We start from the raw sequence: 24,212 nt of genomic DNA on the forward strand, positions 1-24,212 counted from the left end.
TTCAACTGAACAAATAAATGAAACCGAAAGCATAGACACGATGGAGCAATATGTTCTTTTTGAAGAAAACGAAGGAGGAGATGGAGGTTTGCAGGAGTCAAAGGAGAGCTACAATATGAGGCCTGACATGATGATAAAAAAGGACAATAAAAACTGGATGCGGAAAGCCTGGTTTGATTGGGAGTTTGGAAAATGGAGAGATCCTCTTTTGAGGAGATCTGAAGACCTGAGGATTATAAATTGGTTGAAGGTGGAAGCTGGAGCTGTGGGGACATTTGGATTTGAAAGAAATTTGAAACAAGAGTTGGAATACCCCATAGGCTTTGCTTTTGCTTTTAAGTATGGAGGACTGGCTAGAAGCAACATCGATTCTGTTGGGTTGGAGCCCCTCCGAGACCTGGGGCTTAACATCAAGGTCTATCAAAGAGACCGGCAGAAAGGAACTGAGAGAGACATAAGGGCCTCGGACCTGAGATCTCCAGGCTAAATAAATAATATAAAGACTGATGGATATTGGTTGGGGACTGGAACCGGGAGAAGGGTGGGTGGAGGTTGGGAATCCAAAGGGTACATAAGGATAATTTGCATTGCTTTGTTTCTTTTATATTTTGTTAGTGGTAAGGAAATTGGGTAAACCGTGGAAGGGAAATTTTGGTCGACTTTAGGAAAAAGGTTTAAGAATAAATTAATGAGGTATAAGTTTTGATGTGTAATTTTAATAAGGTGAAATTGGTTTTTTTTTTCTTTTTTTTTAAATTAAGTGAAAATAAGGCTGTTAAAAATAAATTGAGGAAATGGAAAAAAAGAAGTAAAGTAAAATAACAGTATGTTAGAATAAATGTTTAAGTTAAGGTGAAGAAATAAGTTAAGGACTTGCTGAATTGACAATTTAAATTGGAATACAAGAAGGGGAGGTGTGAGGAGGTCTCAGAAACAAGGTTGAGGAAAACAAGTATCAGAAACTGTATGTGTTTTCTCTATTTTTCTGTTTAGTTTCGAATGTTTTTTTGTGTTGTTTTTATTTTGTTTATTTTTTGTTTTTGTTTGTTGTGTGTTTTTTGAAAATACCAATAAATATTTAATAATAAAAAAAAAAAGACAATAAGTTGTAGTGGGACTGTCGGTCACAAGATTTGTTTGTTCTTATATGCTGTATAGATACTAAATATTGTACACCTGTATAAAATTATACTCTTTTTGCACATACGGTCAAAAGTGCGGATAGCCACAGAAATCAACTTCTGAAACCAAAAGACACAAATACTGTTTTATTTGTGGGATGTTGGTTTTACACAAAAATTGCAGAGTACCAAACTCAGGTTAGGTAGTGTAACAGTACTTCAGTCAATTTGAGCCACAGGACTTTTAAATAAGCACACCTCAAGTTTGCAATATGGAAATGGCTAAGACATAAAAAGCTGTCAGTGTCGTCGGGTAAACTACTGTCTCTGCCAAAACAGTGCGTCACAAAAAGAATTGTAACACCATTTCCCCTCCCCGCCCCCATTCCAGTCGGTGGACTCTATGCATTTACACAACTATATGAAATGACAAAGTCTAAGGCTTTCAAGAGGTATTAGCAGTTGTAATTAGCCCGGGCATAAAGCAGATCCTTACAGAGTATTGAAGCACTGTTTGATTCATGATTCAGGGAAGAGAAATCCTAATAAGTTAATGACATTCTAGTACCTCTAAAGGGGGACAGAGACCCCCCCCACCATTGCTCAGTAAGTAGAATACAGATACTTACAGATTACTTTTTAAAAAATCTGTATATAGATACTTTAAAAAGGTATAAATTAGTTATGCAACACAATGCACCTGCAACTTGAGAGACAGATGTGTACTGATTAAAATTACATATACATCGTATGTTTTTATGATGCATTTATACTATTGTAGATTCTAATAGGCAACACTTTCCAAGTTTAGTTTCCTTTAAGTTACAAAAGAAGAAATGGATTTGCACTACACTAATCAAAATCACTTCAGATTACGAGGACCAAATTCCATATTCAGTATTCAATCTATTTGGCAAAAAAGGAAAATTATACTGGTATGTGGTACAGTATTGCCCAAGAATTTTATTTATTTATTTTAATTCTTAAAGTCAGTCATGTGTGCCAACAAGTTACATCTTTGGTATTACATAAGGATCCTATCTGACAGCATCTGGAGTCCAATTTCACCTTGGACCAGTTTCCCACTCATGTATTAGTTTACATACTAGGTCTTTTAAAAAAAAACTTACATCAATCATTTTTATTTTACATCAGAATAATGCACATACAACATCTTGCCAGAATGATTTTTGTAGAAAAGGCAGGGACATTTTCTGCAGACAATTGAACAGCCACTCTTAAAAAAAGAAAAGCATACCAAACCAAACATACTACTTAGGAATTTCAATGATTTAAGCTTATGAAAAATGAACAGCTTGTTTGAAAGCTGCTGTTTACTTGAAAAATGTTACACAAGCAACATGGAAAAGTTTTAAGCTCCAACAGAGCTCACTTTTCTGTTGGAGAAAGAAGTCAATACTGTCACATGATAGAAGGCTGTGTGCCATTTAAAGCCATCCAAGAAGCAGACATATGAAAATCTGTTAAATGATTATGTCAGTACAATAAATCATAAACTGGACTATGAGCAATGGATCTTGCTTTTCATTTTCCTCTAATTTGGTTACATATATCAATAAGAAAGCTTTTGTTCTAAATTGATGCTTAGCTACATTTAGGGAAACAGGTTAACCTGTGCCACTCCAGAAGTTGCTGGACTTCCCATCAGCTCTAGCATGCAAAGCAAGCAATCGGGATGATGGCAGCTGCATTGCAGCAATATCCGGGAGGGCAAAAGGTTGACCCAACCCTGTTTCAGAGCCTGCCTTTCACTGCAAAATTCAAGGGCAAGTTCTCACTTTTTCTTCTTGGGATATTTTTAGCAGAGTATAAGATACAAAAGCAGCTTGTTGAATTGGGTCTGGCATATAAAATTATATGCACCCCTGCACATCACAGGGCCTCCAAAGCAACATTATGCGAGAAAGGAAGCGCTTGCGATGAAAATTGGGGTGGAACGAAGACTGCAGCCTAGTACTACTTCACACAGAGAGAGAAATGCTTTGCACATGTACCTTGAATCCTGGCATGTGACTTGTAGCAAAACTGATTGTTTGGAGGCAATAAATTTTAATCCACCCAATGCCTGTACATGTTGCACCAGTAACTTCAGAATCCAGAACCCATCTATTCCCATTTGCTGTTTCAGCTGTAAAGGAAAGACAGATTTTACAGCATGGTCTCTTCACAATTTGATGAGGTGCTTTTGTTTTGTACTCTAGTAGTCATATCCAAGCATAAAAATTTAAAGTGAGACTCTGTCCCAAAAGCCCGTTATCTGATACTTTTATGGACCTTATTTATAACACTTTTTATCTTTAAACTAGATTGCACAAATGGCTGGATCACGGCATCTCAGCAAAATGGCTTGCAATAAAGCCTGCATTCCCCCACACCTTCCTTTGAGAGCTTCACAAGCTTTTCTTTATGGCTATGCCAATTGTAATACATGTTAGCACATTTTTTAAAAAAACAACATGATTTAATAAGCAACTTGACTACTGCACGTTGCCTTGTGGAAATATCGCAACCTGTAGATAACATTGCATGTTTTATACAAGCAAACAACTATAGGATCCATTACTTTTTTGTATTTGTTTTCAATAGAACAAGTTAAACAAAAGGGTAAGATTTTACTAACACGGTATTTTATTTATATCCATAATGGCTGATTTTGTGAATAGCTTTCAAACGTCTAAATTCTAATACAACCATCACAGCAGGGATACAGAGAGCTGTACACACTGAGACTTTTCAACCTCACTATTCTGGTGGTAGACCTCCAAACACCTTCTGCCCTCCCAAAAGTTAAGGGTCATAATATTCCATGTTGTGATACCACTGGAAACAGATAAATTTCAGCACCCTCTTCAGTGCAGAATTATACTGGACTGGGATCTATAGAGGCTGAATTCAATGAAACACTGATTTACAAGTACCCAGTCCCAAAAGGTTGCTGCTTACCAATAATTTAAGCAATTTAATGATAAAATAAAGGAATTTGCATTGATTTTACATTTAGGCTGAGCTCTGAGAGTTCAAAACAACACGTTTACTTATGGTTTAACTTCCTCTAACAACAAAAAGAAAGCCTGCTAATGTTTTATTGCAAACTCCATTTTTAGCACTCTGTCCATTAATTTAACATTAACCATTGCATTTTTGGAAGTATTTCCGCAGTCTGCTACCCACTAAGTAACCTTTGTCAAAAATTCAGTATTAAACTTTATAATGAAGGCTGAGGCAGAGATAACATGAAAAGACACTTCTTAGCACATTAATTCGGCTTCCTCAAGCAAGCAATGGCTTGAACTTTCATGTACAGACAGAGAAGAGTGGTCCCAAATGAGTGACAATGCTGGTGATTAGTGAGCCCATTGCCTGCAACAGGCATTCTGCTAGGAAATCCAATCCCTGGAATAAAAGATGTCATTGCCTTCTTTAGATTCCCATGTTTGCAAGGCTTTTCGGTTCAGATTTAACAAGAAATTCAGACCTTGAAACTCACCCGCAAATCTATGTTAAATTTTACAAGAGGCTTCATTTTGCTTTCATCATCAATACAGTCAAAACACTAGAACAGCAAAACTGAAATAAAGAAATATGCCATTTTACAAGTCTAAAACCCTTTTTTTAATCAGATTTAATCTGCTCCTATTTGCGAACTACAGGAGTCTGAATATTAGGACGTCAGCAGTATCACCAAGTGGAAATCCTTGTGGCACGTACGACTCTAGTCAAGCTATTACACTTTTAACAGGTTTTCAATAAAAAGACAGCCAATACTTGCTTACTAAACAAAACTGAAGTTGGGCATCTGCATGTGAAGAAATCATACTGCAGGATATCCTCTCAAAAATTGGCATCTTGTCGCTAACTGGCAATAGTTCCACGTGGTAACAGTCTCAACAATCACTTTTTTCCTGAAATGTTACGTCCGAGACCAAATTAAAATTAAAAATTAAGTTACATGGTTATTTAATGCAACTAGAAATATGCCACAAAATTATTTTTACAATACACTTCTGGAGTAACTCCTAGGTGAAGCTTTTTTTATACACATATACAAAATTTAGACAGCAATATACACATAAATCACAGTGAGGATGCTGGTTAAGTTCACCATCTGTAGTGTAGATACAAAAATGCAAAGCAGCCTTCGAAGAGAACAATGCTACACAGCAAGCAGAGCTGGCCTCTTAAACAGCAAAACACCAAAAGGTCCCCAAAAATGGGATGCAGTGCAGGAAAAGCAGCATGCGCTTTTATACAAATAGCAGTTTATGGCTAATGGTCGACATAACTGTAGTAACAGGGACTCTTGAGCGGCTGTGCATAGTTAAAATTCCTATGTCATTTGTTTCTCTTTATACCACTCCACAAATTCATCCAGCAACACTGGCCCTGCAAGAAATAAAGCCACAAATAAAAAAAAAACCTTTTACACAGAAAAATAAAAGAAAAGTCTGGAATGAACAGCTTCTGGAAAGTAAGATATGGTACAATAGATTGTAGCTTTTCATGAAATACGTACATGCTCCATCTTCATCATAATTGCTGAGGTCAAGATTAATGGTTCGGCTGAACTCCAGAACATTGCACCATTGGTCCTTGTTGATGACCTTGTATTTAGATTGCTGATTAAAAAAAGAGGAGCAGTTACTGAAATCGGAAATGACTGACTTTTCAACTACTGTATATTGTTTGGCTTTGTGATCACTTCAGAGATTCAAAATGACTTTCGGATGAAACGGTTGGCACTCAAGGATGTTACAAAAGCCCATTTTAAGAGTATAACAAGCAAGCTTAAAACACTGGAACCTAAGTACCAGAGCTGTAATGTGGTATCAGGAATAACACTCCTCAAAAATCAGATATCAGAAAACATTATTTGCAAAAAAAAGCTTTGTCACTTTCAAAGACTATGCACGACACACATCTATTTATTTTGTAGACCTAAAAAATGAAATGTGTGCTAGTGAGCTTTTGCTTGATTTCGGAAAAAGACACCTTAATAATTTACATCATAATTCGGAAAAGTCACATACAATACTAGATGTCCAAAGCAGTTTGTGTACACCATCAGTCACCCTTACCCTGCAAGGTCAGTCACTCTTGCCCATATATTAAAGAAGGGCAACAGAGGCTGACTCAAACTCAAAGTTGATTACAACTTCAGTTATATCAAAAATTTTACACACACACACACACACACACACACAAAATTTGCCTGTAAGCTTACTTGCAAAACAATTCAAATATTCAACTCAGGTAGCAAAACTTTTCAACTATCTGCTAATTCCCAGTTTTAACTTGGTACAGCATCTTTTAAAAACAGTATAAAAACATAAAAAGGTGTTTCTACTTGTACCTCTAGGAACTGATGAAATACTGGAAAGAGAGGCCATGTTTTTCCTAAGAGAAGTCCTAACATACACTTGGCAGTGTTTATATCTAGACTTCGCTGGTCCTTTTCCTGTCAAAGAGAGAGAGAAAATTTAGCTAGGTTTATGTATAATGTTCTTCATTTGCACTAGAAACTATGTCAGTTTATGCTTTACAAAATGTAACTATATTTCAGTTATCTTCATTTGGTTCCCTCTTGCTTTTTGCTTGTTTAAAATACACACAGTGAAGCCATACCTCCTGGGGAGCTGCTGTTAGCATTTAATGCATATATCCATTCTGTCTGCAAATCAGAGCATCAACTTCCTAACCTGGGTAGCCAATTAAACAATGTATTCAGCTTTGATGAGTTATTATTTTGGAGTAATGTCCACTGCATAATGGTACATTCCTTTTCCTCTCCTGCAAAGTTCAGCTGGTGATAGCAATTACTCAACCTGTGCTTGGCATTTCTCGGTGTCTGGGAGCTTAAGAAGGGTCAATATGTTGGGACTCCAACCCTGTCAGCCTCAAGACACTTTAGTCAATGGTCCAGATGCCCTCTAGCAGTGGCAAAAGTCTGGAATGTGGAAACAGTTTGAGTCCACTGGGTTCTCATTTTTGGACTGTGAAATGGATTGGGCCAATGTGGTAGTTAAGAGGGAAACAGATTGAGGAACGACTCTTGACCAACTGTATTATTCCTGTAGAGAACCAGGCCAGGGAGATTTGTGATGGGTTTAGGTGGTCTGCTACTCTGAAAAAATGAAGATTTCAGTACTAAGAGCTCTAGAAAGAAAGCAAATATGCTTAGGCATCAAAGTGAGAACCCATAAAAATTAAGACAAGAGCCAAGAGCGGTAACACCGATTTGGAAATGATTCAAATGAGTGACTTGGAAGATTAATATAAAACTGTAAAAATGCAAATGGAATTTTGCACACTGAAGGAAACTTGACTGGCTTAGTGGAAATCATTAACACGGGTGTATAAATGTCTCTTCATGAAAGAAACCATACAAGAATTCATAAAAATGGGGTGATCAGAATGTGAACTCCAAGCTACTCACACGTGCAAAGTCAAATGCATATCTGTAAATAAGTTTAAAATTTGTAGGCTCATTTAATAAAGATCTCAAATAATCCAAAGAATTTCTTAGCTTCTCTGTTGTATCACATCTGTAAAAATAAAAATAAAATACCAATTTAAATTCCGCACTGCTAACCATCAAGCTATTTTCTGGCCCTGAACCCAATAGTACTTTATCTTTGAATTTATAAACTGCCTTTCAAAAAAAAAAAGCAATACTGTTACAGCAAAAATATAGTCTGTATTATAGCAGGTAAATCAGTCTGTAACCGAGAATGATGATGGTTCTTTCACATACAGTTCATAGGCATTCAGTAAAGCAGCTACGAACATTTGAAACCATTTAAGACATATATAAGTATAATTTAAGAGGCCCAAAAGGCATACAGAGAATTGCTGGATTATAAAACAGCACAGTTTCTATTTCTGCGCAGGGTGAAGTTAAAGTTCACAAAATGACAATGCACCACTGCTAAATTTATTTCACATTTGCTGATGAAATACTTACTGCAGGGATGTCATTCCTTTTAACCATTCTTGCAACGTAAAGTAACCCATGTTCTGAGCATCCAGCTTCCAGGCTAAAACAAGCATAACTACCTGGTTGAAAAACAAAACACAAAACTTGTATTACAATTTCCTGAATTGTAATTCACCTTTTTTGCCAACCCCAGCAACTTGTACTAGGCCAAAGATGCCACCTGCTTTATCTATACCAAAGGCGATGCTCTTATAAGCTCTACTCAGCTCCTACCCCCATCCAGCTCTCCCACCCAAGAAAAACAAAAGTGATCCAATATCTAACTCCTTTTAAGATAGCAAATATGTGAACGTGCAAATGAAGAATGACACCTGAAGCAAAGAAAAGCCTCTGCGGTACAACATTTGGCAGCAGCTAGGTAAAGGTAAAGGTACCCTTGCCCGTACGGGCCAGTCGTGTCCGACTCTAGGGTTGTGCGCCCATCTCACTTAAGAGGCCGGGGGCCAGCACTGTCCGGAGACACTTCCGGGTCACGTGGCCAGCGTGACGAAGCTGCTCTGGCGAGTCAGCACCAGTGCAGCACACGGAAACGCCGTTTACCTTCCCACTATAAAGCGGTACCTATTTATCTACTTGCACTTAGGGGTGCTTTCGAACTGCTAGGTGGGCAGGAGCTGGGACCGAAACACGGGAGCTCACCCCGCCACGGGGATTTGAACCGCCGACCATGCGATCGGCAAGTCCTAGGCACTGAGGTTTTACCCACAGCGCCACCCGCGTCCCGGCAGCAGCTAAATGTTGTACAATTGCTGTATTTTCAGTGGAATAAAGGCCAACAAGCAAACAGATCCAGCACTTCCACTTGCAAAATTTAGACAAGTGGGAAGGAGCAGCTAAGATGCAAAGAAGGGGAGAATGATCCAAGCGTCTCAAAGGCTTCACTGCTAAACTTCCCAAAAGAAGGAGTGAAAGAACCCTCCTCCTGTGTTTCAGAATGAGGTATATAATAATAGTTGCTCTGTCCTAGGCCTCTGTTGCTGTTCGGAAGAGGAAGAAGAAGGGGTTGAACACTTAACCTGTCCCACAGTCAAAAGGCTGAGCTGCAAAGTAAGGGCAGGTCTAGGGAATCGAGACTATACTGGGAGCCAGATAGAAAGTTCCTGGGTGCAGAATGTTGTCTAATCCTTATTGTCTAAATTTGTGTCATTTGTTAAGCCATGACTATTTTTGCCATTGGTCTCAACTTTTTGGAGATTTATTTTCAAACAAAACAAGGCAAAAACATTTTATATTCAAAACCAAATAAGAATATAATGCACGGTGAGCTGGCCAAAGAAAGAAAGGCTTTTGGAAAGTTGCCTCTTCCAACAGGAACACAACCCTTCTCCTTACTGTAACATTTGAAATAGTTGCAATGCATAAGTTGCTCACGGTCTGGAAATAACCTGAGTGAGTAAACGAATGAATGAAAAACCTAAATCCTGTATTACAAGGACTATGCTTCCTCCCTTCTCATTATCTGAAAGCAAGCAAGCTCTCTGACATCTGTAATAAATCTGAACGTACATTTTCTGGTTCAACCCCAATGTCCTCACAGAATTTCTCCATTCCTTCAGGACCCACAATATCATCTGTTCCTATAAGCAAATGAGATTGTGTTACTTCCATATGTAATCACAGAACTATATTTTTTTAATAAACCATATATATATATATATATATATATATATATATATATATATAAGGTTGGAGACATTGCAGTGCCACAAGTATGTGACAGTTCAAATACTGCTCTACGTATGCATGCATGTATATGTATGTATGCTTATTTGAAAGGCTGTCTCTTACCAAGTAGTGTCTCAATCAAAATCAAGCCCTATCCTTTCAACTTTGCAGATTTACATTCATTAACAGAGAAGCAGCTAGCCAAAGGTTAACCAGGCAACTTAAATTTGACTTCAAATTTGCAGCCTTGTATATCCTGTGATTAACCTCTTTAATGCAGCGAGCAAATGTATTTTTAAAAACTATATACAATTTAAAGCCAACATTCTAGTTGCATTGGCATTGAAAATATGTGTTCACTAACTTCTTTATTCTTTCAGGAGGCTGAGTGCATCTGAACTATTTTAATGGATGCTTTTCATAATCTACATTTTTTTTTGTTACAAAACATATTTATATTCAAATTGGAGTCGATATTTGAATATTTTTCTTGAAGTTTCAACATTATCTGGGCAACCAGCAATAAGCAATATATATATTCGCTAACCTGCATATTCATAGAACCATTCTAAGCACCTCTTGCTCGAGAACATGTCATCTTCCGTCTTTATTCTAGTAGAATCATATTTTCTGTACATTCTAGTGCAGGGGAAGAGGTAAATAACGTAATATATAAATTCTATAATATATATAGATTTATATAAGAATGTATTACCAAGCTGGCCTCTTCCTCCTATCTAATCCACTAATTTTCAGAACTTTGAGGCAATTAAAAGAATCACAAAATAATCTACAACTAAACAGAACATTCCTACAGAACATATATGGATGCCTATATCAGAACTTAAAGCCCTAACGCTTGACATGTTTATTGAAGGAGGAAGGGCGTAAGTGGAGCTAATTTAACCCCACTCTCACCTCCAAAGATATTCCAAACCCCTCTGAGTTTTCAACTTCCAAGTCTCTCATTGGAGATATAAGGGAACACATGCAGGATTATCCTAGACTGAGAGCTGATATGTACAAGTCACAGCTTTTCACGTTTAGAAACTATCTTGTTCAAAACCGTGACCCAAAGATTCATGTCCTTCCTCCACACAAGCAAGAGAAGCAGTGAAATCTCTTGTGCCACTGTCACCACTGTCCATGTACATAAAGGCAAACTATGGTTTGTTGTTGCATCTAAATGGAGCCTATGTTTTTATTCTGGCCTATATAATTTCAGTGGACTGTAACTTTTCAAGAAACAGGGACAGGGGTGAAGCGGAAAGAAAACAATTGGACTCGTATGCAAATTCAAAATCTAGCCATCATATTTGCATTCCATAGGACACTATCGTTTTCCATAATAATCAAATGTGTGTCAAATCTACAAATTGAATCCTTAAAAATGCTTCATCCTAAATAGTTTCCTTTGAGAGAAAGAACTGTCTCCCCATTGAGTTATTACAAAATCATGCCTCAAAGAAAATAGGCATACTAAAATAAAATAAAACCTACTACCTCCGCTTAGTAAACCAAAGTTGAGTTAAATACGAGTCCACACCTCCTGACCTGCTGTCCATACAAAAGCAATGACTCCTGAATCAAATAATCCAAGTAAGATCACGTACCCATCATGTCTACTTTTTTTAGCTGATAGGTCATCTCCAGCTGCAGGTCGCCTCTTTTTTCTTGGAGGCATCACTTTGCTAAAGCAGTCTGATGAACTGCACGACCTGAGACTTCCTGTGGAATAATTGAGGAAAGCAAGACAAGGGTTCAAACAGATGCAAAGCCTACTGAAAAAGCGTATGAGGCAACAGACACATTGAAAACACAAACTGTAAACCAATCATCACACAATAAGCAGAACAGCAGCAAAGCTCGAAGCACGCTAAATTCTCAACTCTTTCAATATGGCAAGACTGGAAATTTAAAAGCACAGGTAAATAAAATTTTCAAACATATGGGGCAGGCATACAGCAATGATGCAAAAGTTGGGCATCACCACTGAGAAGGCCTGGTTTATAGTCACCATGCATTACAAATCTGCAGGAGGGGAACCAAAGATATCGGAGAACAGGCAGGTTCAATGAGGCCTTGAGGTAACCTATAAAATCCTGCATAGTTTGGGACAGGAGTACCACCAGCACTTTGCACTGGAGTCCGTGAAACTCTTATAACCAGCAAGATATAACTTTTGTAGGTCACAATCCAGCTATTCAGTTTTTAATTACCTTAAGTTTCCAAGGGATCTTCAAAGGTACTTCCACATATACCAAATCACAGTAGCCTGTGCTGGATGTTACTAGGATACACATGCCAAGACCACATCTGCCTACAAGGGTTGCCACTTGGGGATTCAGCATAGGGGCCAGATTCAACAGCACTTCCAAACTGGGCTCCTGGTGTTAGCTGCCAATGTGGGGCAGGTTTAACCACACTTCTTCAGTCACACAGACCACTGATCTAAAGCACCCCTAACTTCTGTATTTCATTCTATTAGCCCTCATCTAGTCGGTTACCAATCCCAGGCACCTATTCTGTACTTCTACCAGAGTCTAATGGAAAAGAGAAATAGACCCGGGAGTATTCCTAGAGCTTACTCTTGTACAGCCACAGGAGGTGTTGTGTGGTAAAAGCGTGTGTGCTATTTAGAATTTAAAATACAAAACACATCTAGTTTTTATAAAACTGGCATATTTGTGCAGCTGCATCTTATCTTCAGGCGCAAAGTCCAAACCAAAAGTAGAATCAGCAAAGCAACCATATTCAGGCATCATCAGAACACCAGGCAGGTGGTGTTCTTATTCATTCCTAATCATTTAATTTAGCCATTTTTAAAAACAAATCCTATGCAAGCCTACCGAAATATGGGAGTTACCTCCTTTCTCTTTCCAACTTGAATGTTGCTTCATGAAGGTAAGACACTTACCAGCTGCCCCCAGCCTTGCATCACCTCTACATCCTGCATCTACCAACTCCTGACTCATTATTAACACGTATCATCCCCTCCAACATAAATAAAAGTATAGAGGGAAAGGGAGGGTCAGCGCACAGTTATGTTGCCCTTGCCCCTGCAATGCCCTCAGCTTGCGTTTCCCTCCCTCTGTTCCAAAACAGTAGAAAATCATGGAAAGGCTTGGGCGCACACAATTTAACCTGTAAGCAAGCACAAAGGTGCAAGAGCACCACAGAACATCTTTATCGCTTACAAGTTAAAATGAGCGCCTTAAAGGTGCAATCGTAATGCTTTTGATGCATGAGTGAATTTGCAAAATCTTAACTGACCTCTTTGGCTGAAAGGCTTTCTGATCCTAACTTTAAAATTATAATAAGCCATCTAAGTGAAGGGGCATAGTTCAGTGACATGCTCTGCATAAAGAAGGTGCAAGATCTCTGCCAGATGACTGGGAGAACCACTGCCAAACACTATCAAGCCAAGGAAACCAATGGACCAGCTTAGTACAATACAGCTTAATATGCTCATAACACTCATTCACAATATCCATTTGTCTACACTGATGCTATAAAATACAGGCATTAAGGCAATTTCCACAATCTTCCACTGTAGTGCAAGCATCTTCCACTATAAAAGGTGCTGTTCTGAGGTGTCACGTTTTCAAATTCAACAACGGTTTTCAAAGTAACTTTCCCCCCAAAGACTGGTTTTTTTGGAAAAGGGGTTGCTAGGAATGGCCAACTCTTAAACCTGAATCCTTACATAGCCTAGCAAATCTTACAAGCTAACTGACTGTCCCTCGTTTTTAATGTTAATGCCCCTTCCTCGTTGGTGTTAATTTCTACATTCAGGAAGGTTTCCCCTATGCCTAAGATTCCTAAAACACACGACAGTATAATTTGTATAAAACTCTCTACCTGTTTGGTGATCGTCTTGACCAACGTCTTCTGTCAAATTCTGTAAAATATTAAATCAATGCAGTTAACTAGGAGTTTAGCTATTTTCAAATAGCACCAGCTATCCAATTTCTTCTTACAATTTCCCATCCCATCCCATCCCATCCATCTTGTCACATGCCACCCCTCGCCTGCACAATTACTCTGGGAAGATAAAACAGACACACCTCATCTTACTCATGAGGAAAGGGGGGGATGTGCATGCCACAGGATTCTGCAGCCATTAGGTAAAGGTCATCTGAAATAAAATCCATGGTGCATCTAGCAATGTGGTCAGGAGGAAATCTGAGTGGGAAGGAGGTTTCATCTTCCCTCCTTGTGGATATGTGCTTTGAATAAAGTCTCCCTTCATTCCTTGTCCTTTGTACAAATTTCAGCAATTTGTCTTTCCATTGTGTTGAAAAAAATTCCTAGGGTTTATAGCAAGAAGCTGTCATGGCTTCATCTCCAAATGCTGAGTATACATAAAGAAAATTAAGAGGCATGGGTGTTTGAAAAATCATTTTCAATAATTTTTTGCATGTCTACTTGATGTACATCTATTTACAAAGGTACAGCCAGCTCTGGAAAATCATGTCAGGACACTTTCTAATCAGACAAAACTATATAAGTAGTAGATTTAAAAAACGCAAGTGATTACCAGCCTATTAAGAGTGTGGTAAATCTTATGAATATTTGCCAGTGTTGATAGATGAGAGTTCAGCTGAAAATCTAGAGAGAGAAATAAAAACATTTTTTCTTATTTTGGTTATGTCACCTTTTAGAATGCTTAATAAACACATTTCAAAAGTACTGCAGATAAAGCTAAAAGTCTTAATTTTGAACTGCCTTTCTCCTGTCATACAATACGGTGTGTGTGTGTGTATGGCTTTTTTGAATTCCATTAAATGACATATCTGAATGTTATTTGAGTCCTCTATCTCCTTCTGCAATAGTAATACTACATCTCAAACCAGTGTTCAAAATTCACCAGGCGCATTTTGCACCTGGCTAGCGGCATTTGCAACCAAGTGAATATGCCTGAGTGCCAGGATGGTGTCTGTCACCTCCACCGTCTGGAGCTGCATGCCTTGGGATCACTGGATCTTGACTGATTTCACACACTAATACCCCATCCTGTAGAATTCTATCAGTTATTTTTTATCTGCACAATCAGAATGAATTTCAGGAACCAAAATGTCGTATTGATCCAATCAAGGCAAGCGAAACGACTATGAGGATTGCCTGCAATACCACTGTAACCATTCACAACACAGATTTGCCTCAGTGTAATTGACGTTGTGGTGACAAATGTCTCTAGGTATGTGTAGAGCATGGGTAGGCAAACTAAGGCCCAGGGGCCGGATCTGGTCCAATCGCCTTCTTAATCCGGCCCGCGGACGGTCTGGGAATCAGCATGTTTCTACATGAGTAGAATGTGCCCTTTTATTTAAAATGCATCTCTGGGTTATTTGTGGGGCCTGCCTAGTGTTTTTACATGAGCAGAATGTGTGCTTTTATTTAAAATGCATCTGTGGGTTATTTGTGGGGCATAGGAATTCGTTCATCTTTTGCCCCAAAATATAGTCCGCCGCCCCACCCCAAGGTCTGAGGGACAGGGGATCAGCCCCCTGCTGAAAAGGTCTGTTGACCCCTGGTGTAGAGGCAAGTCATCAGAAGGTATCACCTTAAAAGTTTTATAGTAATGTGATGCATCTGGCAATGATAGTCCTTTCTGGAAGAGCAGCACTACAGAATGTCTTACAGCAGAAAAAATTCTGACTTGCTTAAGAGCAGCCACACTGCCTTCCAAATTAAATTATTTGCAGGTAGGTTCTTCATAGGATTGTATACCTAATTTATTTTAATATTAGCTTTTGGTCAGATCATTATTATTACTTTTTACATTAGAACATAATGTCACACACCCCACAGCCCCCGAAAAAGCTATTACATTACCCTATACAGTTGTACCTTGGTTCTTGAACACCTTGGTACTCATACGTTTTGGCTTCCAAATGCCGCAAACCCGGGAGTGTTCCAGTTTGCGAGCGTTTTTTTGGAAGCCGAACGTCTGACACGGGTTCCAACTGAGTGCAGGAAGCTCCTGCAGCCAATCGAAAGCCGCACCTTGGTTTTTGAAAGTCGAATGGACTTCTGGAATGGATTACATTTGAGAACCAAGGTATGAATATTTCACTTGGCTTGCTTCAACTCTCAAAACATACAAAATGTAGAACGTGATGGGAAAAAGTTTTCCATCTTCAAGAGCATAAAGTTATTCTTAGCTCTGCAAAACATATCTGGAATAAAAGGTTTGCTATGTATCCATATGAATTTGAACACCCATCTAGCCCATATATGCACTTACGTTAGAACTGAATTAGAATGGTCAATCAAATTATTGCTGATGTCACAAAAGACATGCTATAAGGTTCTAACCTGATGTACAGAAACAGTGTTGTCTTTCATCATGAACAACTTGAGCCTAGTATGGCTCTATGAGTAAAAAGCAACAGTTTATACAAGTCATAGCCATAGATACCAGAAGTTGTGGATTGTTAGGCACTGGGTAATTCTTTGAACCAAAGAAACATCATAATCAGAGGGAAGGTGTCCTGTATCTAGCAGCTGCTTTGATATCCCAATCTTTGTGTCTTGTGAATTGCTTTGTTCCAGCTGGGAAGAGATTTCTGCAACCCTCCCATTATTTTATTAAAGGCAGACCAACAAAACATAGCAACACATTACTCCTAATTTTATACCATATTGTTTCTCAAATAATATTGTTCCTCAAATATTGTTCCTCGCAGCCCCTTGATGTGCTCATTCTTGAAGACGATGGGCTGTATCCAACTAAGTTTTACTCAGAGTAGACACAATGAAATTAATGGACCCAAGTTAGTTATGAATTCTACGATTCTATGATTTCATGGTGACGTATTTTAGTTCAAAATCAACACTGCCTAATTTAAGAACTGGAGTAAGCACAACAGATATTTTCAAGATGAGAGAATCTGAAACTTCACAAGGAAGTTGTAGAATGCAACTATAAAATAAGCTCAAGTCATTCATGCAACAAAGCATCTATGCTACATTTCAATTGAGTCCCCACAAGGGGCTGCCTTTAAAGACTTTTCAGAAACATTAACTGATTAAAAATATAACCATCAAATGATTACCTGGGAGGATCAGGTTAGACTGTAGCATTTTTGTATTAAGCCATCTTCATTGTCTGAGGTGTGAAAGGGGGAAACGGGAGTTTTCTATGTGCCACCAAAGCTTATGAATGCTCTCTGAAGGGGAGATCTGCCTAGCCCTATTCGTGTTCCAGTGGATGGTGAGAACCCTTTTATTCAAATAAACCTTTGGCTCTTTTTTATTGAAGTATTTTAAAGGCTGAGTTGTATGGAAGCTTTCATTTTACAGAATTTTTAGATGTAAAAGCAACAATTTTATTACAGTTAAAAGCCATCAGTACATCTCTAGAGGTTTTGAGGTTTTTATTTATTGTGTTTATTGTAATTGGTTTAATACTTCTATTATCTGTAAATGGCTTTAAGTTATTTCTATGAGTAAAGCTACTAATACAAATAATAAAAGCAGCAACAACATGATGTGACAGAGTTTACCATGTCAGGCCTACTATTTATATCACAAAACAGTGGAAGAAAAAAACATGAACTTAAAACACTTCTTCTGCTTTCCTATTCTCTTCCTGATGCTCATAATGTTCCTCCCGTGTTCCACAGTTGGGGATTCAACACATGAAGTGACTGACATTTTAAATATGAAACCTGAAGTAATTTTTCAAAACCATTGCGTTGCACTAATACAAATTATTTTCATCATGTTATTCCCAATGAGGCTTGCTATATCTACTTAACAGCTCACTTGTGCAAAGTCTTCCAGTTTGGCCTCATATCAAATCATAACAAACTCCAGCAAATATTAGGTAACTGGATCAACTCTATGGTGGCCTCTATTCCTATAAGGGCAGGAACATAACCTTCCAGAATTGAAGAATGTAAGTCAGAGGCCAACAAATTTACCGGGGGCGGGGATTTACATGTACAGTTATTTCAAAAATTATTAAATCAAATTAGATAACATGCATTTTAAGTTTGTTAAAGTTAAAAACCTGTATGTTACATACTGCAATATTTAAAACTCGCATGAGTGTTTCCAGAAGTTACATAAGTGGATGACTACTCAGGGCATTGCCTCCCCTTTGCTCCCCACTGCAGACCCCTACCCCCCCCCCCAAAGTATCTCAGAATGTTAGGATACCTTTAGAAAAGGTCTGGAATATGGAGTGAAGGGGGCCTCTTGCACAAGCTGTCTCTTCCTGATTTTCAGAGAGCTGTCCTGCAGGCCTCCTAACTGCTGCACAGTGGCGTACCATGGGTTGCTAGTGCCCAGGGCCACGCCAAGGGGACGTGGGAGGGAAACGGGCGGAGTACGCTTGCACATTCAACTGCCTAATAGCATCTGTGCCAACCAGGAGATTGCAGTTGCAGATATAAGAAGAGAAGAGCCAGTCCGTTGTCTGGAGAGGCCACTTCCTGGTTCGCATCAAGAAGCATGCAGCTGCATTGAAGAAGCACCAGGTGTTGCAATATTGTGCCCCTAACAATTTTGCGCCTGGGGAAACTGCCCCTGTGCCCTGCATGCTACACTACTAATCCTGCAAGAAACCTTTTATGGTACAGGGGGCTTACATGGGGAGAAAGGGGGCAAGAAACTTCACTAGTGCCCTCCTGAGCATAGAATTTTTGGACACAACTTGCAGTATTTCAAAATTCTAATTTAAAAGAATATAATACAATAGAAAACAAGGATACGTGTGAGGCTTTCTTTTTTAACAAAAGTTTACTTGAATGTGACAGAAACTGATTCAATAGCTGCTATTTTCTTAAAGTTCTCTTTACTAACTTTCCAAATATATGGGGTTCTAAATTTGTATTACAGTGGGACCTTAGGGATCAAACCCCTAAAACAAAATATGATTACTTAAAATCAATTTCCTCCAGGTTCAATGGGAATTACTTCCTGTCATGTACGCTTGAGAGAATATACATGTTTACTTGAAACTAAGCGCCTCTAACTTCAATAGAACTTACTCTCCAATAAGTGCTTATAAGATGACAAGCCCAAGAAGCCTTTGGCAGTATCTTCAAAGAACATGCTGGGAATTTAAGAGAGCCAATTCCAGCCAAACATGTTTCGACTACTTTGTTTTAGACTACAGTACAACATTGCTCCCCTTCTTCCAGATAAAGTTTGTGATACAATCAAACCTCGGTTCCCGAACGCCTCCGTTATCGTACGTTTCGGCTCCCGAATGCCAAAAACCGGAGTAAATGCTCCGGTTTTTGAACATCTGCAGAACCGGAACGTCTGACATGGCTTCCCCTTGAGTGCAAGAAGCTCTTGCAACCAATCGGAAGCCGCGTCTCTGTTGTCAAATGTTTCGGAAGTTGAATGGTCTTCCGGAACAAAATATGTTCGACAACCAAGGTTTGACTGTACTTGTTTCAAGACTGACTTGGTCAGAGCCATGGTGCTTCATGTATAAAATTTCCCTTAAAACCATTTCCACATATCCAAATAATCCCCTTATTGTTGAGCAGGGGTTTTGAGGACAAGGGATTTAGTTCAACATAAAGACAAGGGATCTAGTTTTACATAAAACAGTGAAATTATACAAATACATATCTGAGTATTCACAGAAAGAATGAGGAATGATTAACACTATCACATGAACTTCAGAATCAGCTGTCTGTACTAGAAATTGGAATATTTCAAAGTCCTTCAACCTCTCCTACCTTAGACACAATCAGGCACGTATTTCAACAGTTTGAAAAAAAGGGGTGAAAGAGAATTTTATTTCTGAGAAATTCAGCAATTTAGACTTCATGGGCCAAAGAATATCTAATACAAATGAAAAGTGTGAATAAGATACTTCCGAACCTGAACGCTGCATGTGCAACACTAGAACAGAAAATTTTAGTATCTCCATCTGAAAAAATCACTGAGTGATAAGTCTGAAAGTATAGTTTAAGAGTTACTTTACAAAAAACATTTTTGTTCATATTTCAAGTAAAACTGAATTAAAGGCTTTTAAAATATTAGAAGAGGGAGATGCTTTAGAGAAAACACTGACACCAAATCCTCTTGCTAGGCCAGCAATTACAGTTCTTTGGTTTATAATATTCCTAAGCATGTTTACTCAGAAGCAACTTCTAGTGAATTCAACTAGGCTTACATATACTTCCATGTACACAGGACTGGGCCCCAATTTATATGTGGGATGATCCTCACCAAACTCAATGAGATTTGCCTCTTAGTAGATATGTACAGGTCTGTAGTGTAAAACTGTTAAGCTTTTAAAATGACTGAGTTAGCAAAAAGGGCACTGAAGAATTATGGTTTTCTTGCCCATGGACAGTGTCCAGTCTAAAAATATTTTGCTTGTTCTGCTAAATATGTAGCTTCAGTAGCTGTTAAAACAAAAACCTGAGGTGGCTTCTTCCACTTCTGCCAGAAGGCATAGGAGATTGACTATGACTATGCTTCTATGTTATTTATACTTTTGGCTTAACTGCTGTACAGTTCTGAAAAGCATGTGGGAATACTGAAAATGTATAACCCTTTAAAATGTATAAAAATAATGGAGGGCATCACAAAAGCTTTTTACAAAGCTATTCCTCAGCAACCGGAACAGATCTTGGAAATGCATTTTGAAAAGCTTGCTTTATTTTTGCTTTTAAGTACCCTAATCTAAGCTTTCATCATACAGCAGATTTTAAAGGAAATTTAGTTTCAATTTCATATAAGCAGCGAGATGCATTATGGACTGGAGTATTTATTACCTGCCTTACTACCAAAGAGTAGGAAAAAAACTGCAGGAAGACAACAAACCTCTCCAGCAAGACTGTTATGTTCCACATTACCTTTGGAAATAAAGAGTTTAGGTTCCAAAAATCATTCATATAATTTAACCTTTACACAAAATTCAACTGTGCCTGAACATTATGCAAGCTAAATCTGCTTTGACTGGCTGCCTTTGTTTGCCTTAGTGATTTTGTGGATGGGTGTTCTCCTGAAGACCTGTGAGCAATATTTTAAGACTGGGGTATTACTGTGTTGGATCATGTAGGGGATACAGCGATGGGAGACTTGAAAGAAAAACTCAAAAAAATAAGGAAAAACAGAAAGAAGGAAAGAAAAACTGGTCTATAACAGTCTATAGAAGCAATCAATTGTTAAAGAGACAGATAAATTATTTGTCTCCGGGAAACAATACTTTGCAGCAATGTAAATTGTGCAGATCAACTGCAAGAACAAATTTACTTGAAGGGAGTTAGTGGCTTTAACAGAACCGCCTTCCAAAGCAACATGTCTAGGAAGAGGGCCAAGGGCTGCTTCACGGCCACCCCCACGACTTCTCCAGAATGCAGACAATGACAATCTGTCAAGAGGGAACTTTGCCCAGCGCAAGCAAAACACTGGAGAAATAGAGAGGTTTGGACAACTTAAAGAGCAAAATGTCATCGGGATGCAAGGGACTGGCCCTTCTGCTCCTCCAACGCCGCTTATTTCTTCCCCAAGGGAGCAGGTAGACACACACACACACACACACACACATCCCTCCAAGCCCCAGCCCCCGATTCCCGAAGCATGCACGACCCACCAAGACAGAATCCACGCCCCCCTGGCCAACCTACCTACTCTTTCCCCCAGGGCAGAGAGTTCTGAGTCGCTCTCAGGCTGCAACCCACTGACCCAAAAAGAGGGGTGAGCGGAGGAGGAAAGAAGGGGGTGGACAAGGAGAGAGAGGAGAAAGGCCGTTGGCAGCGCGCTTGGCTCTGGGAGTTGTAGTGCGCAGCTCGCGCCGTGCAGCGCAGAGGCCGGGAGGCGAGGACTCCAACTCCCACAATGCAACGCGGGATAAAGAGAAGGGGCGAGGAGGGGTGGGGGAGGGGGCGCTTGCTCCTTCTGCCCCCTTTCACGACGGGGCCCCCCAAGAAGCAGGCCCCTCCGCTCCTCCTCCTCCTCTCTTTCGGTCGGAGCGGCTGAGGGGAGACCACCGGGCGCGGAGAACAATCGCCGTCCGGAAGAACGAACTGCGTCACAGCCATTTCCTCCCCCCTCCCCGTATTTCCCCCCCACCCGCCGCCGCCCGTTAAGATTCCCTTCCCTTTTCCCCTCAGCCTTTAAACGCGCCCGCCCCACCCCCCGTGAGAACATTCCCCTCACGCAACCGTCGCTCAGCGGTCGCCTAGCAACCCAGCCCCCCCCTCGGCCCCCTCACCGAGGGAAACCTCCCCGCTACTTACTGACAGCGGCGGCATCCGAGTGCATTTTTGTGCAGCGCCGGCACACGCGCTGCCCCGAGCGGGCGGTCCGACCAGCCTCCTCCTCACTCGCTACTCCGTGCGGCTCTCCCCGAAGGCAAGAGGCCCCGCCCTCTCGCCCCGCCCACGCCCACACCCCATTGGCTCGCGGTCTCCTCGCTCGCGGCCGCCGACGCCGTGCCGATGGGCCGACCCGCTTGCCACTCCGGCCCGGCCCGGCGTTGCGCCCCCCGACGGCTCCGCCCAACCCCGGCCGCCGCGCCTCCCCATTGGCCGGCGTGTTTGCGAAAGAGCCGTGCCCGTCCCTCTGCTGCTTATTGGCCCGCCGCCCCTGAAGAAGTGCGGAGGGCGAGCCTCCGGTTCTGATTGGGCGGGACGGCCCCACAGGCCGCGCCTACCTCGCGAATTGATTGGCTGAGCGGAGTGGAACGCGAGCCATTGATGGCATGGGGAGTTTGGGGAGCAGCTTCTAGCTGTCATGGTTGAGGATGGTTTGGGCGCTTCGGAATAATAAGAGGCACTGCATCAGAATGTGGATATGGGGCTTGAAGCCTTATAAAGCCTTTTTTTTTAAAGACGCATTTGTGGAAACTCATTTTTGTGCAATCATTTTGGATTGCATTCTTTTTCCAATAATAATAATAATCAGTGCTTTTTTTCTAAAAAAGTCTTTTTCCAATAATAATAATAATCAGTGCTTTTTTTCTTTAAAAAAATGTTTAGGGGTACTCTCATTTTCCCACTCACATTGCCCCTCAGTGAGGCCAAACTTAGATTCACAAAATGTTTAGGGTTATGTGTACCCCTGTGTCCCCCCAGAAAAAAGCACTGTTGTTGATAATAATAATAATAATAATAATAATAATAATAGGCTTAATAAAGGAAAGGAAAATAGACACTAACAATCCCAAGTGTCATGTGTGAATGTCAAGGGCCAGTGCTACATGACCTGCAGATGGCACTCATGGCGTTTGCCATTGAAACAGAGATGAAAGGAATTGAACACTGCGCCACACACACACAGAGAGTGCCTTTCAGTGGCGTAGCGTGGGTTGTCAGCACCCGGGGCAAGGCAAGTAATTTGCGCCCCCTAACCCGTGGATTTGCGCCCCCTAACCCATGGATTTGCCCTAAACCCAGATGTTGCGCCCGGTGCGGCCGGGCCCCCCTGCACCCCCCACGCTACGCCACTGGTGCCTTTGTTAGACCAACTTCACTCTGAGTATGATTAAACAAGCTTTCAAAATTCACAGATCCTTTCGCCAGGGATGAAAGCAAGCCATCTGCAGTCTATGCACAAAGAAACGTCACACCTGCAGTTGCTTAGCTTCTTCAACTCAACCCGTCTGAGTGATTTCTAGTACGTCAAACTCTGTTATTGCATGTGTGTTTGCAGTATTTAAAAAAGTGACGTGAACCGTCTATCAGCTATATTGAACAGCTAAATAAATTTGCAGTGACTGCATGTGCTTTATCCTAAGAGGAAGACATATCTGTTTCAGCATAAGGAATAAAAGGCCTGACAAAAGACATAAGAAGATATTTGGTTTCATGAGTGTGGCCTTTTACAGGCAAAAAAAACTCCAGATATGCGGTCCTTTCCAACTCTACAATTCTATGATTCTATGATATTTCATTTCTTCTCACTCTTCACTGCTGCTACACACTAATTTTTTTTAATGGACTTGCAAATAGGAACTAATTATAAGTAGCACAGCAGTTAAGGACTAATGTTTCTGGTCTTGGGCCTTAGTGCCAATATATATTTGATTTATAAGTTCCATAATAAAACTAGCTTTTGATAAAACACAGCATAAAATATTATGCCTCAGTCCTTTGTTTTAATTTTTTTCCTCATTATTCATTCTCTCTCTGAAATAACTCTCTCTCTGGTTGTGTTTATGTTTTATGTCTGAAAGCATGCAAATAAAGTGTAAAAAATAATTGCAGCTTTACCTTCTGACTCTCACAAGGGTAAAAGATGCTGGCAATTTCAAAACAAAACAAGGATTTCTCTCTAATCTTTGTAACAACTTCTGCTGTGAACTAAAAGCATCCTATTATTTTTAAAAAATTAGATTTTGTGTCAGTTGGTTTCAACATATTCCTTAGCACAATAGCAGCAAAATGCAATACCTGCAACAGATATGTGCAGGACACCTCTACTATTCA

At 40.0% G+C, this 24,212-nt stretch overlaps 1 protein-coding gene across 3 annotated transcripts; it reads right to left on the bottom strand.

Annotated features, from left to right (window-relative positions):
- Positions 1-2,059: 2,059 nt before the first annotated feature.
- On the bottom strand, positions 2,060-22,316 carry DCUN1D4 (defective in cullin neddylation 1 domain containing 4). Of its 3 annotated transcripts, XR_014552003.1 has the most exons (12): positions 22,023-22,316; positions 14,342-14,412; positions 13,663-13,702; positions 11,415-11,529; positions 10,349-10,440; positions 9,643-9,713; positions 8,104-8,195; positions 7,576-7,684; positions 6,493-6,597; positions 5,656-5,758; positions 4,916-5,525; positions 2,060-3,270 (listed from the first exon to the last, which is right to left on the bottom strand). XR_014552003.1 is itself a non-coding variant. In XM_083630769.1 (11 exons), exons 1-11 carry the CDS (start codon positions 22,045-22,047, stop codon positions 5,470-5,472), a joined length of 879 nt encoding a protein of 292 aa, XP_083486895.1. In that variant the 5' UTR covers positions 22,048-22,316; the 3' UTR covers positions 2,060-5,469. The 3 variants fall into 3 exon arrangements, 2 of the variants coding, with proteins under 2 accessions (XP_083486895.1, XP_083486896.1); XM_083630769.1 differs by having other exon boundaries at positions 2,060-5,525; XM_083630770.1 differs by lacking the exon at positions 22,023-22,316 and adding an exon at positions 21,411-21,504 and having other exon boundaries at positions 2,060-5,525.
- Between the last annotated feature and the right edge of the window lie 1,896 nt (positions 22,317-24,212).

The sequence above is a fragment of the Podarcis filfolensis genome, assembly GCF_964270895.1.
Source record: "Podarcis filfolensis genome assembly, chromosome: 9".
Lineage (NCBI taxonomy): Eukaryota > Metazoa > Chordata > Lepidosauria > Squamata > Lacertidae > Podarcis > Podarcis filfolensis.